The following is a 13,631-nucleotide window of genomic DNA, read 5'->3' on the forward strand; positions in this document are numbered from 1 at the left end:
AGTCATACCCTAAGCCTCCCCTACTCTCAGCCCTGCGGACACCCTCACACAGCCCAGCGGCTCCCCCAAAGGAGCATTTCTCCCGTGGTGATGACGGTGCATCTGTTGGCTTGGGTTGCTATCCTCTATTTATTTTACCCAAGCACATGGCACGCTGCTCCCAACGAATAGTGGACCTTTAATACATGTTTCGGGGCGCCTGGGTGGCTCAGTCGGCTGGGCGTCCGACTTCGGCTCAGGTCGCGAGCACGGGCACCTGCTGGGCTTCCCGAGTGGCACCGAGCTTTGGTCTGGAAAGTCTGGCTTTATACACCTGAAGCTGAGCTCATTCCGAGTCTAAGCAGGGGACCTCTTTAAGCCCTCTGCTTCCTTCTGGACGAAGCCCAGCCAGCGGCCCGGGACAGCTGCCCGGGAGAGGTGCGTGACAGGATCCCACAGGCAGCCGGGCCAGGAAGCTGACCTCACAGGCCTGGCCTCGTGGGGGATCCTGGGAGCACACACAGGACCGCTCAAGTTGTAAATCAGGCTTCCCGAGCCCCGGCTGCTTAGGACAGGATGTCCCATGATTGGAACAATTGGCACGGGCCAGCGATCCCTCCTGTGCGGCTGATGTGTCCCCCCGGTCCACTGCCCGGGCAGGGTGGTCAGGGCACCGAGCCCAGGCCGAGCACCGCCTTCCTTCCTTCGGCCCGCCGGCCGCACCTCTCAACACGTGAGCGCACTGCCTCATGAGGCCCTCTCACGAGACCACCCCATTTTATGGCTGGCAAACATGTCCCACCTCTGTTGGCTGTCCCAAAGCTCACAAACACCCGAGAAGGAAGGAAGGTGCGAGTGCTGTCCCTGTCTGGCACACAGGGAAACCGAGGCCCAGAGAAAAGAAGTGGGAGGTACTGCCTGGTGGCTGGACTCATGGCTTCTTCTCCTTTTATTTAATTTTTTAAATTTTAAAGTAGGCTTCACGCCCCAGGCGGAGCCCAACACGGGGCTTGAACTCACGACCCTGAGATCCACACCCGAGCTGAGATCAAGAGTCGGAAGCTTAACCGCCTGAGCCACCCAGGCAGGTGGCCCTTGGTGGCTTCTTCTTTGGACTCCTGAACTGCGGTATGCACAGGGCCTGCAAACAGTCGGTGCTCCATTAGTGCATGAGACAAGACTGGATGAAAGTAGGGGTAGGTCAAATGTCCTTTCTTTCCATCCCCCCTCCAGGCTCTGGGCCGCCGAAGCTGCCTCCAAACCAAAAGGTTCCTTCAGATGTTCTCTTTGATCCCAGCGCATCCCAAACTCCTGATGTGAGTGAGGAACGAGGAGAGCTGGCTCCCGTCCCTGTACCCAGGAAACAACACTGCCACGTGCACGCAGCACCCACGGGGCACCCAGCACCTCACCAGGTGGCTGAGGCAATTATCGCATTTAATCTTCACGACTCTCCTAAGAGAAGGTGGACTTCCATCCACGTTGCACACGGGAAACTGAGGCACAGGACGTTATGTAACTTGCCAGGCTCTGCACCCAAGGGGTCTGCCGCTGGCACGCCATCTCGTCATCCTCAAACTGCCTTCAAGGAGAAAGCCTGAACGGAAAGTGGCCGCGTGGCTCGCAGGTCAACCTCTTGTCCTCCGAAAGCTAAGGCTCACGTCTGAAAACGCAGCGCCATTCACACGCGCCAGAGGCAAACGCCCTTCAAGGGGGGAGAAGGTTTCTTTTTTCATTTGCTCTGCTTGGCTGGACCACAGCTGACAGCGGGCTGCCCCAGATGTGTTGCTGGGGCTCCCAAGGACGGGAGACACCGATCGCCCGAAGAGATCTTTGGGCTCGTGCCTAGGTACAGGGTGGCCCATTTTATGAATCACTCTATAAATATTTATCGAGGCCCTACTCTGTGGCAGGCATTGTTCTAACAGCAGAGATTCCGCTGGTGTGAGCAACATAGAGACGGCAGGGTGTAGAGAGGCTTCGAGGATAACCTCACAGCCCTGGTCTAAGCAACTGAAGAAGAATACTGCCATTTTCTGGGGCACCTGGGTGGCTCGGTTGGTTCAGTGTCCCCCTTCGGCTTAGGTCGTGATTTCGCGGTCCGTGAGTTCGAGCCCCGCGTCGGGCTCTGGGCTGACGGCTCGGAGCCTGGAGCCTGCTTCCGATTCTGGGTCTCCCTCTCTCTCTGCCCCTCCCCCACTCCTGCTCTGTCTCTCCCGGTCTCAAAAATAAATTTAGAAAAAAACAAAAACAAAAAACAAAGCAAAACAAAATCGTTAAAAAAGAAAGAAGGGGCAGCTGGGTGGCTCAGTGGGTTAAGCGTCCGACTTCGGCTCAGGTCATGATCTCACAGTCTGTGAGTTCGAGCCCCACGTCGGGCTCTGTGCTGACGGTGTGGAAGCCTGCTCGGGATTCTCTCTCTCTCTTCCTCGCTCTCTGCCCCTCCCCTGCTCACACTGTCTCTGTCTCTCTCAAAATAAATAAATAAACTTAAATTTAAAAAAAGAAAAGAAAGAAAAGAAAAGAAAAGAGAATACTGCCATTTCCTAAAGATGGGAAAGTAAGGGGCGGGGACGAAGGGAAGATTTTGGGGGAAGGTGGGGCAGGGCCGAAGGGGACGCAGGAGATGAATGTCAGGAGCTTAATTCTGAATGCTTTTTTTTTTTTTTTTTAATTTTTTTTTTCAACGTTTATTTATTTTGGGGACAGAGAGAGACAGAGCATGAACGGGGAAGGGGCAGAGAGAGAGAGGGAGACACAGAATCGGAAACAGGCTCCAGGCTCCGAGCCGTCAGCCCAGAGCCCGACGCGGGGCTCGAACTCACGGACCGCGAGATCGTGACCTGGCCGAAGCCGGCCGCTTAACCGACTGCGCCACCCAGGCGCCCCTAATTCTGAATGCTTTTAACTTGGAAAGGCCTCCATTTGAGGTGTTGAGCAAGCCAGGTGAGTCTATCATCCAGGGGAAAGACCTAGACTGGACTGGAGACATAAATTTGGGAGTTGTCAGAGTAGAGATGGTGCTTAAAGCGATGAGACCGGATGAGATCGCCCGCAAAAATGAAGACGGATCAAAAAAGACAAGAGGCATTTAAGGCACGGGTCTATTAAAATGTTCTCCCAGGAGCCACCCTCTACGAAGTGAAGCTCGTAACACAGTCCCTTCACTACACCCCCTCACCCCGTTCATACACACCCAGCACATGTTTGCAGACCCACACACAGCACTTCCTCTATCGCTTGGTGACGTCATTCTGCTGAGTGAAAAGGAAATTCTCCTTTGAGGATGCTATCCCTTAACGAGAAAGCAATCCACAGGAGGGAGAAAAAGTGCCCTGGGCCCTGAGACAACACTAGTGACCCTTGCCCAGCAGGGCAATCACACGGGGCCCACACGGGTGGGACTCTAGTCTCCTCTCAACACCTGGTGCCTCTCTTCCTTACGTGAAACAGGAATGACATTGGCTACGTCAAGAGGAGCCCAGAACATAATAAACAGTCCATAAATAGTTGTTCAATAAATGAGGAATGAACGGATGGTAAAAGCAGCAACACACAAAAGAGCCTAACTCACAGCAGATGAGCCACAAATACGGCCAAATGCTAAATGAAAGACACCGTTCCTCCTTCTTGCCTTTCCCTCCTTGCTTTTTGTCCTTTTATGCCTTTCCCTTTCCCGCCTGTGACACAATAGCAAACCCATGCGTTTGTACAGGACCGTGCCGATTACGAACCTTCATCTGCTACGTTTTCTCAAAATTTCAACCTCCCGGCAGCCTTCTGAGGGCAGGAAATACAATCCCCCCTTCACAGGTAAGGAAACTGAGACTTGGGACAGAAAACAGCCTCCACGCTCCAGGAACATTTTAAAGCAGAGACAATAACAGAAACGCTGCATTCAGCGCAAGGGTGGGGCATCTGTGTTGCCAACCCAAACCTGCCTAACATCCTGTTGGGTGGGTGAAAGGGCAGGTGAGGGAAAGACCCAGAAGCTCAGGGGAAGGGAAGGTATTTGTTTATGCATAGTCCACTAAAAAAAAAAAAATGGGCACAGATCCCTGAGCCCTGTGCCCTCCTTGTCCCACACCCACGGGCCTGCCCATCTCAGTTGCATGGTCACACAGGTCATGCACTCCCTGTCACCAGATGTCAGGGCATCTCTGGGAGCAGGAGCTGGACACGGATTGGGGGGTTGGGAGACCCTGGGTGAGGAAGCTCCGGGGAATCTGGTGGGGAGCAGGGACAGATGAAATCTGGAGACACATGAGAGACAACAAGCAAGGAGAAGCGGGTCAGAAATGGGGGAGAGTAAAATGGACAACAAGGGAGACACAAATGGAGAAAGGCAGGGGTGCCTGGGAGGCTCAGTCGGTTAGGCGGCCGACTTCGGCTCCGGTCATGATCTCACGGTCCGTGAGTTCGAGCCCCGCGTCGGGCTCTGTGCTGACAGCTCAGAGCCTGGAGCCTGTTTCGGATTCTGTGTCTCCCTCTCTCTGACCCTCCCCGTTCATGCTCTGTCTCTCTCTGTCTCAAAAATAAATAAACGTTAAAAAAAAAAATAAAAAACAAAACAAAACAAAAAACAAATGGAGAAAGGCAGAAAAGAGGTGAAATGAGGGATCAAATGGGAATACAGAGGCAGAAAAGTGGGGAGCACTGACAAAGGCACAGGAAGGAAACGGGTCAATCAACGCGGCCCAGAGTGAAAGCTGAGGGCATTGAGAGGCACCGGAGCTGGAGGGAGACGGGGAAGGCCTCACTAAGGAAGTCAGGATAGAGGAGAGACACATCAAGGAGACCGGGGTACTAAGGACGGACCCAGGGTCGAAGGTGGCGACCCAGGGGGTGGGGGTGTCACAAGCTCGAGATGAGACAAGAGCTGTCACAGATGGAAGTTGGGGACGGTGGGGGATCAAAGGGCGGAAGTTGCGGGCACTCAGGGGGGTCACACGAGGGCCAATGGAGGACACGACTAAAAACCGGGGAACACAAAGGAGGTCCGAAGGAGGGTCCGGGTGGAGACCACCGAAATTGGGGCGCGGAGGAGGTTTGGGAAGGGCCCTCAAGGCCCGCCTCCCCTGGGCCGTCACTCACCTCGGCTTACTCAGCACATCTACTTCCTCCTACTTCCGCAAACAAACGTGCCCGAGGCCACGTGACGGTCCGGCCACGGCCCTCCGCCAATCACCGAAACCCTTACCCGGGCCGCCGCTGCGGCCCCGCCCCCGCGCCGCGAGGGGGTGGTGCGAGGAAGGCGGGGGCGGGGCTCCGCCATGTTTTATAACTGCCCAATGGAAGGGGCTCCCAGCGCCAAGGAAGGCCGGGCTCTGGGTTGGAGCCAATCCTCCGCGGCGCAGCGCGGCCACGTCTGTGCGGGGCGGAAGGTCCTCGCGCCGGCTCGTTGGTGGACATGCTGATGAGGGGCAGGAGTCTCCGCCTTCTCCGCCTTCCGCCTCCGGAAAGGGTCCGGAGGTCTGGAGTCTGAACCAGTGTCAGGGAGACGTAGGGCGTCGCGGGGAGGAACTTGCTTTGGTTTTGCCGGGGGACCCCCAGATTGAGCAAATAAAAATATGAGACGTTCAGTTAAATTTGAATTTTGGCTCAACCACCAATACTTTTTCAGTTTAAATAAAAAAACACTAAGTGCATTTGTGCTAAAAATATATATATATACATATACGTATATATGTATATATATATATACACGAATATGTATATGTATATATATATGTGTGTGTGTATACATATATACATATAGATATATATACATATATATATATATATTCGTTGTTATCTGGCAGCCCTATAGCAAGCTAATCTCGGGAAATATCTTTTAGTAGAAACTTGAGCAAATGACTTGGTCTCTGTGGACTCCTCATCCTTAATAAGGATGTTGTGACCTGGAGATAAATTAATCTCTGTGTCTGCACATAGTGGAATTTCAACAAATGGTCGTTGTTATGATTAGTAATGCTGAGAAAGGGACGCAGAAGAGAAGAGAGGAGCCTGGGTTGTAGTGACAGATTTGCTTGTGACCAAGCAGATCACGTGAACTTATACCCATTACAAAATAATTTGACTTCACATCCATCATCTCTGAATTGTAGTTTCTTTTCTTTCTTTCTCTTTCTTTTTCTTTTTTGTTTTTTTTTTTGTTTGTTTTTGAGTTTACTTATTCATTTTGAGACATACAGTGCAAGCAGGGGAAGGGCAGAGAGAGGGGGGAACAGAGGATCCGAAGCAGCCTCTGCACTGACAGTAGTGAGTCCTACGCCGGGCTTGAACCCACAAAACATGAGATCATGACCTGAGCCCAAGTTGGATGCTCAATCGACTGAGCCACCCAGGTGCCCCTGCAGTTCCTCTGGTTTGCATTTTACAGGTGAAGAAAATGTCCCTAAACCACAATTTGAATTTTGCTCAAGAGTTTCAGCTTTGAGTCGAGAGAACCAGGTGAAGACTCAGACTTCTCACTGCAAATATTTTGCTCTCCACGCCCCACACAAGTGGAGTTAGGGCGATGGTTATCAGGAAGCTTGCAAAAGGCCAGGCATTCCTCCCTCTGCAGAGTAATCTGACCCAAGAAAACATGTAGGTTCAGCGGGACGAGTCCCATTCTTCAGCAAACACCCACTCGGGTATTCAAAGTGGGTCTGAAAGACAAGTTTGGCAACGCAGACGCACAACCGAACCTGAAATGCAGAAAAGGCCAAGGGAGGCCAGATCAATTGTTAGAAACCCTCAGAGATCCATTGAAAGAAATTCACAAAGTAGAATCTCAGGGCCTGATGAAATCGAGTGCCCCTCCTCCAGGTATTTCCGGTGAAAACTGTTAAAGCAGTGGCTAAAGCGGGAGATGAAGTATAGGGGATGATTAGGTAGCACTGAATGATCAAGCAATGGGAGGGCCGGGGGCAAATGAGTAGGCAAGGGAATGCACTCCGTTGGGTTTCTGTTGGATTTTGCATTGGGGCCGTTCAAGTCCAAGAACTTCTCTTGAGGGGCTGTGCTAGAAACATCTCGGTGGGGCTGGCAGCTGCAAACATCGCAGAGCAAAAGGTCTGCTTTCTAGGAGCCCAGAAGCCAGAGAATCAGGCTAGACCAAGTCCTCTGCCTCAGAGTTGGATGGAAATGTAACTGAAATTTACCGAATGGTGCAGTTTTCCACCCTTACCTTGTCTGATCCTCACAACAATGCTGAGAAGTAGTTACTATTATCCTCCACTTTATTGCGTTTTTTAAATGTTCGTTTATTTATTGTGAGAGGGAGAGAGCGCACACATGAGCAGGGAAGGGGCAGAGAGAGAGGGGGAGAGAGAGAATGTCTCTGAGCTGTCAGCGCAGAGCCTGACACAGGGCTGGATCCCATGAATTGTGAGATGGAGACCTGAGTGGAATTTAAGACCCAGGAAGCTTAGCCAGCTGAGCCACCCAGGCGCGCCCCCTACTCTGTTGTTGCAGAAACCTAGGTTCTGCAGTGCAAAATGATCTCCCAAGTCACGGGTCAATAAAAGGCAGAAGCAGAATCAGGACCTTGTCTTCTCTTTTCTTTCCCTACTCTGTAGACGTCCGCACTGGGTGCCAAGTAAAGTTCTTGGTGCTGAGGAAACCATAGTGAACAAAATAGGTAAAAATCTCTGCCCTTGTGCTGTTTGCAGTCTTGTGGTGGGAAGACAGATGGTAAGATAAAGCCAAACACGGAGTGCGTTTTGCTAGAGTCTTCGGGTGAAGTGTCACGATGTTATTAGCATCTTTCCAAATACCTTGCATGTTGAATCTGGGGTTGTGTATGTGAGTGCCGTCGTGTTAGTCCCTCCCTTTTCTGTGTGTTTGAACATTTTTATAATTAAAAAGCTAGGGAAGGGGCACCTGGGTGGGTCAGTCGGTTGAGGGTCTGACTCTTGATTTCGGGTCGTGGTCCCAGGGTCGTGGGATCGAGCCCCGCTTCAAAACTTTGGCTTTCACTTGGCGGGAAATGGGGAGCCACGGGAGCGTTTTTTGAGCACAGTGACCTGATTGGATTTACATTTTAACAGATCATTATCTGTTCGGGCAAGATGAGACCATAAGGGGCAAAGCAGAGACTGGGAGGCCGGTGAGGAGGCTGTTATAGAAATTGGGGTGAGAGACGACGGTATGGCCCGTTATCCCATCCAATCACCACGACCGCAGAATCATTACGGTTGGGGTTTGTGTCATGATAGAACGCGTAAGGTGTAGAGGGCATTGCAAAAAGGCATTGGTGAGGTCTGTCCAGTGGGAAGCTTTGTGAGATGATTCTTGAACGGGGGCGGGCAAAATAACCCCCCTACCACCTGGTCCTCCAAAGTTTTGTTGGAACTCAGCCACATCATTCATTCACACGCCTATGCTTTCTACAACGGCAGAATTTTGAGTAATTGTGACAGAAACCATAGGGCCCACAATGCCTGAAATATTTCTCCCTGGCCCTTTACAGAAAAAATTTACTAACCCCTGTTCTTTTTTTTGTTTGTCTTTAATGTTTATTTTTTTTTTAATTTTTTTTCAACGTTTATTTATTTTGGGACAGAGAGAGACAGAGCATGAACGGGGGAGGGGCAGAGAGAGAGGGAGACACAGAATCGGAAACAGGCTCCAGGCTCTGAGCCATCAGCGCAGAGCCCGACGCGGGGCTCGAACTCCCGGACCGCGAGATCGTGACCTGGCTGAAGTCAGACGCTTAACCGACTGCGCCACCCAGGCGCCCCTTTAATGTTTATTTTTGAGAGAGAAAGACAGACAGTGAGCAGGAGAGGGGCAGAGAGAGGGGGAGATACAGAATCCAAAGCAGGCTCCAGGCTCTGAGCTGTCAGCACAGAGCCCGATGCAGGGTTTCAAACCACGAACCACAAGAGCATGACCTGAGCCGAGTCAGACACCTAACTAAGCCACCCAGGTGCCTCCACTAACCTCCGTTCTTAAGTGGGGTTTCAAAGGTTGAATAGGAGTTTGCCAGCTGGGTTAAGAGAGTGAACCCATGGGGCGCCTGGGTGGCTCAGTCGGTTGAGCGACCGACTTGGGCTCAGGTCACGATCTCACGGTCCGTGAGTTCGAGCCCCGCGTGGGGCTCTGTGCTGACAGCTCAGAGCCTGGAGCCTGCTTCGGATTCTGTGTCTCCCTCTAACTCTGTCCCTCCCCTGCTCATGCTCTGTCTCTCTCTGTCTCAGCAATAAATAAAAAAAGAAAGAAAGAAAGTATAAAACATGCCAGATGGAAAGAGCCATATGAGCAAAAGTCAACATCGTAAGATTGTGCGGATCGTTTGGGGCAACTGCAGGAGGCTGAACGCTCCTGGAATCTGATGTGTGAGCAGGTGAGTGGGCAGTGAGCCGCAGAGGCCACGCGTGAAGGGTCTCGAGTGCCAGGCTGAGGATACGGATCTTGTTCTGCAGGCAGGGGGAGCCCCGGAAGGGTTACAAGCAGACAACTGACGTGGGAAAAAAAAAAAATCCCCCTGATTACATGAGAGAGGTGGCTGGAGGGCACAGAGGTCACAGGCAGCTGTGTAATGATTACACCAATTACGTGGCTTCTGACTTGATGCAGGGGGTGGGGGGGGTGGGGGGGGGAGGCATAGGGTCTTGTGGCCTCTTCTGGAAGGAAATGAGTGCACGTGACCTTGGGCTGTGCAGCTACGTGTGTTCCCATCCCAAGGAGGAAAGCCGGTCCTGCCCAGCTAAGCCAGGACGTCCCCGCTCTAGGGGCCCCTCAGTCCAGCTCAGGGGCTCACAGGAGAGACCGTGGCCTCAGGGCCAGAGGGCCAGGGATGCTTTGACAAGAAGTTAGCCTGAACCTGGATCCTGAAGGCTGGTGAGGGTTTGCAGAGGCTGGGCAGAGGGCATCTCGGGCAAAGATGTGGGACCTGTGCCAGTGATCATGCAGAGTCTAGCCTCTCAGGATGGGGGTCTAACGTGGGGGTCTCAGGGGTCACAGTGTGCAACGTCTTCCTCCCTTTCTTTTTTCTCTGGGGCTCCTCACTTCAGTTTCTCCAGCCAGTACGGATAAAGCACCTACTACGTGCACAGCCTCACTCTTGGTGGGGTGGGGACACGAAAGGTCCTTCTGTTCCTGTCCTTAGAGTTCACAATTTAATGCACACTTGCCCCAGATACACAGGTCGTTGTTTATTGTGACAAAGCTCTGGACTATAGGCAAATATGATTTTCCTGGAACAATCACAAAATGACAAGAGATCGTGTTCCACGGGACCAGGCAGGGATAGCCTAGGGAATGTCGCAGGCGTGAACAACGATCTGGGAGTCATCGGCACCGATGGCCCCTGAGATCTTGAAAGGGAATGAGATTCCCCAGGGACAGCAAGAGCAGGCAGAGGCCAGCTCGGAGCATCACTAATCACTGAGCTCATGGGGAAGCAGGGATAGAGACTGAAAAGGTAGGAAGGGAAGCCCAAGCCTTAGAGAGAGGCAGAGCCAAGAGAGTGTTTCAAAACGGAGAGAAGGGAGCCACACGGTCCAATGCTGTCCAAGGACAAGACTGGGACGGAAAGGGAACCTGGATTCAGTAACCAGGAGGTCCTGGGGAGGCGAGGGGGCAAGAAAGCACAGAGGGGGTGAGAGAGATCTGGCTGTAAAAGGGAAGAAAAGGTGGGGCTGGGGGCTGAGGTGATGGGGGGGGTAAAAAGTGGGGGCGGGGTGGGGATTGGTGATGTCAGCCGCTTGGGGAAAATGTCGGTGCTGAGAGAGTGGACGGGAGCTGGGGGGGGGGGGGGGGGGGGCGGGTCCTCTGCCATCGACTGGATGCGTGGATATTGGGCTGACGGTCTTGCCTCCCCTCCTGGCGTTCAGATTTCTCGATTTCTCGTCTGGCGATGATAACGCCTAGCTGCTCAAATGGTGGAGAGGACCTGTGGCAATCAGGCCCAGCACATCCAGCAACGGGGTCCCCTCTGGGCAGCTGGCGAGCCCGTAAACTGGTCCGTGTCCTCGCCTTTAAAATGAGGCTGATCACTTGTGCCCCACTGCCCGCCTGCCACGTGGAGGGCTTTTGTGAGAAGGAAAGTGAAGTTATAAAGACGCTGAAATGCGATAAAAGCACAGGTGATTGGCGGGGGGGGGGATGGTTGGTGGATTTAGCAGTGGGAGAAAAGATCCGGGGAAATACACACCGTGCAAACAGGTCTGAGGCACTTAGTGCTGTGCCTGGCACATAGGAAGCATCCCCTAAACACAGTGATAGTGATGAGTCCTAAGCAGTAATTAGGTGGTAAGAGGCACGCGACGGGTGAAGAACTGGGAGCAAGGGCCAGAAATGATCCCTGTGACATCACTCCCACCCAGCAGAGGAATGCACCCGAAATGCGGCACCTGGTTCAGTTGAGGGAGGGTTGCCCCCCACCCAAGGGGGGCTGGGAAGGCCCCAGTGTCCAGGGACAGGAGCTCTTAGGGGCCTGGCAATCAAATCTCAGGGCAGGAAGCGCCTCCAGAGAACACTCGCCCAACCAACCGGGAGTCTCAAAGCCAGCACCGGTCCCCCTTGGCAGTGAGCCTCCAGGCTGTTCTACAATGTGGGACCCACACGGCAGAGTCAACTTTCCTTCGAAGAAAGTTTAGTGGGTTTGAGATTGTTTCAAAATCACTGACCTAATCCCAGGCTGTCACTGCAGATGGGGAAACTGAGGCTGGGAGCGAGGAACGCCCCACACCGGGGTCAGCCAGGGGTGCGAGTGAGCTGAGAGCCTGGCCTGGGTCAAGCTGTCACCGCGCACCTGCTATTGAGCAAGGCACGCCCTGTGGGCTGGGGTCCCACGGAGATGTGCTTGGGTGCTATTTGGTGTCTTGGCCAGGCGACAGGGGGGTGGAGCTTCGCAGTCAGTGTTCTGCCTGACTCAGCTGGCTGAAATGCTCCCTCCCTAGAAACTGACAACAGGGCCCCGCCCCGCCGGCCGGCAGGAGGTGGGGTCTCTGGCCCCGGGGGCGGGGTCCTCACTGTCTTTGTGTCACTCGCCCAGGGAGGAAGCAGGTTCCTCTAGGGGACCCCGGAGGACTCCTCTTTCTCTCACCCAATATCTATCAGTCTCTTATCCCGCACTTGGCACCGGGCCACATGCTTTTAAGTGTGAACACATTAAATTGTTTCTCAACCCATGAGGTCGGCACTATTTGTAAACCCAGTTTACAAAGGAGGAGAGTGAGGCAGGGAGAGGTTAAGTCACTCAGCCCGTGGAGGGGTGAAGGCCAGGATTTGAAGCCGGCAGACTACCCTGAGAGCCCCTACTTTAAAAAAAAAAGAAAAAGAAAAAGAAAAAGAGAAAGGGAAAAAATGGTATGAAAACAGAAATTGCAGGAATGACAGAATTTCTGTATGTGCTTCACCCAGATCCCCCAGCTGTTAATATTTTATCACATTATCTTTCTAACTCCCTTCTGTCTTGTTCTGAACCATCTGAGAGTAAATTGCAAGCCCCTTCACCTCCAAATATGCCCACACGTGTTTCCTAAAATCGAGGACGCTCTCTTGCCTGACGGCAGGACAAAGACCCCAGATCAGGAAATCAACACCAGTGAGATTCTATTAGCTGGTCTCCAGAGCTCACTGGGGTTTTACCAGCTCTCTTCACAACGTCCTTCATACCAGCAGGAAATCCTGGACCCCACACCGCCTTCGGTTGCCGGTTGCCGTGTCTCCTGTCAGCCTGGAACAGCTGCCCTCTCTTCGTCTTTCGTGATCTCGCCATTTCTTTCAAACGTACAGTCTCTCGGCGTTAGGGTGGTCACACGTTTTCCTCACGATCACCTTCACCAGGAGTGTTTGGATGCCGCGTCCTTTTCAGTGCATCATTTAGGGGATGCACGTGTCGATTTGTCCCCTCACTGCGCGGATAGGAACTTTGATCACTTAGTGAAAGGGGTATCGGCCAGGTTTCTCCACTGTAGGATTACGATCGTTCCTTTTCTAATTAAAAATCATATTTAGGGCAATACTTGGAGGCTACACAATTTCACGCTGCTCATCAAATCTTCGTATCCATGGACGATTCTTCTTGGAATCCACCGTCACTAGAATGCTTGCCTAATGGTCATTTTCTTTTTTTTATTTTTTTATAAATTTTTTTTCAACGTTTATTTATTTTGGGGACAGAGAGAGACAGAGCATGAACGGGGGAGGGGCAGAGAGAGAGGGAGACACAGAACCGGAAACAGGCTCCAGGCTCTGAGCCATCAGCCCAGAGCCTGACGCGGGGCTCGAACTCGCGCACCGTGAGATCATGACCTGGCTGAAGCCGGACGCTTAACCGACTGCGCTAATGGTCATTTTCTCACCCTGTCATTCCTTCTACTGGAAGGAGGAGCTTTGTCTTATTTATTTATTCATTCATTCATCTATCCATTCATTCATTTATTCACATTAGTATAGACTCATCGATTTTCCTTTTATTTAATGGGTTCTGATCATCATTACTGTTATTTATTTTGATGTTCAAATTGTCCTAGGTTTGTCCTGTGGGAGCCCCCTTTCAAGCCACAGAGCTGCTGCTTTTAAAAACGACGTTGCTGGGGGCACCCGCGTGGCTCCGTGGGTGAAGCCTCGGACTTTGGCTCAGGTCACGATCTCACGGTGCGTGGGTTCGAGCCCCGCGTCGGGCTCTGGGCTGACCTCTCGGAGCCTGGAGC

General features: G+C 52.5%; 1 protein-coding gene across 2 annotated transcripts in view; it reads right to left on the reverse strand.

The window, feature by feature from the left end:
* Nucleotides 1-5,139, reverse strand: part of PLA2G6 (phospholipase A2 group VI) — a 60,389-nt gene extending 55,250 nt beyond the window's left edge. Inside the window, exon 1 of one of the 2 annotated variants that reach the window (XM_047865760.1) lies at nt 5,074-5,139. Coding sequence is in view for 1 of the 2 variants with exons in the window: in XM_047865759.1 (XP_047721715.1) it covers nt 3,714-3,719 (6 nt within the window). In the remaining variant the exon portion in view is untranslated. Of the gene's footprint in view, nt 1-3,713; nt 4,369-5,073 lie in introns of those variants that run through there. The other variant, XM_047865759.1, reaches the window with a different exon arrangement.
* Nucleotides 5,140-13,631: the final 8,492 nt, after the last annotated feature.

Source organism: Prionailurus viverrinus, chromosome B4, assembly GCF_022837055.1.
Source record: "Prionailurus viverrinus isolate Anna chromosome B4, UM_Priviv_1.0, whole genome shotgun sequence".
Classification (NCBI taxonomy): domain Eukaryota; kingdom Metazoa; phylum Chordata; class Mammalia; order Carnivora; family Felidae; genus Prionailurus; species Prionailurus viverrinus.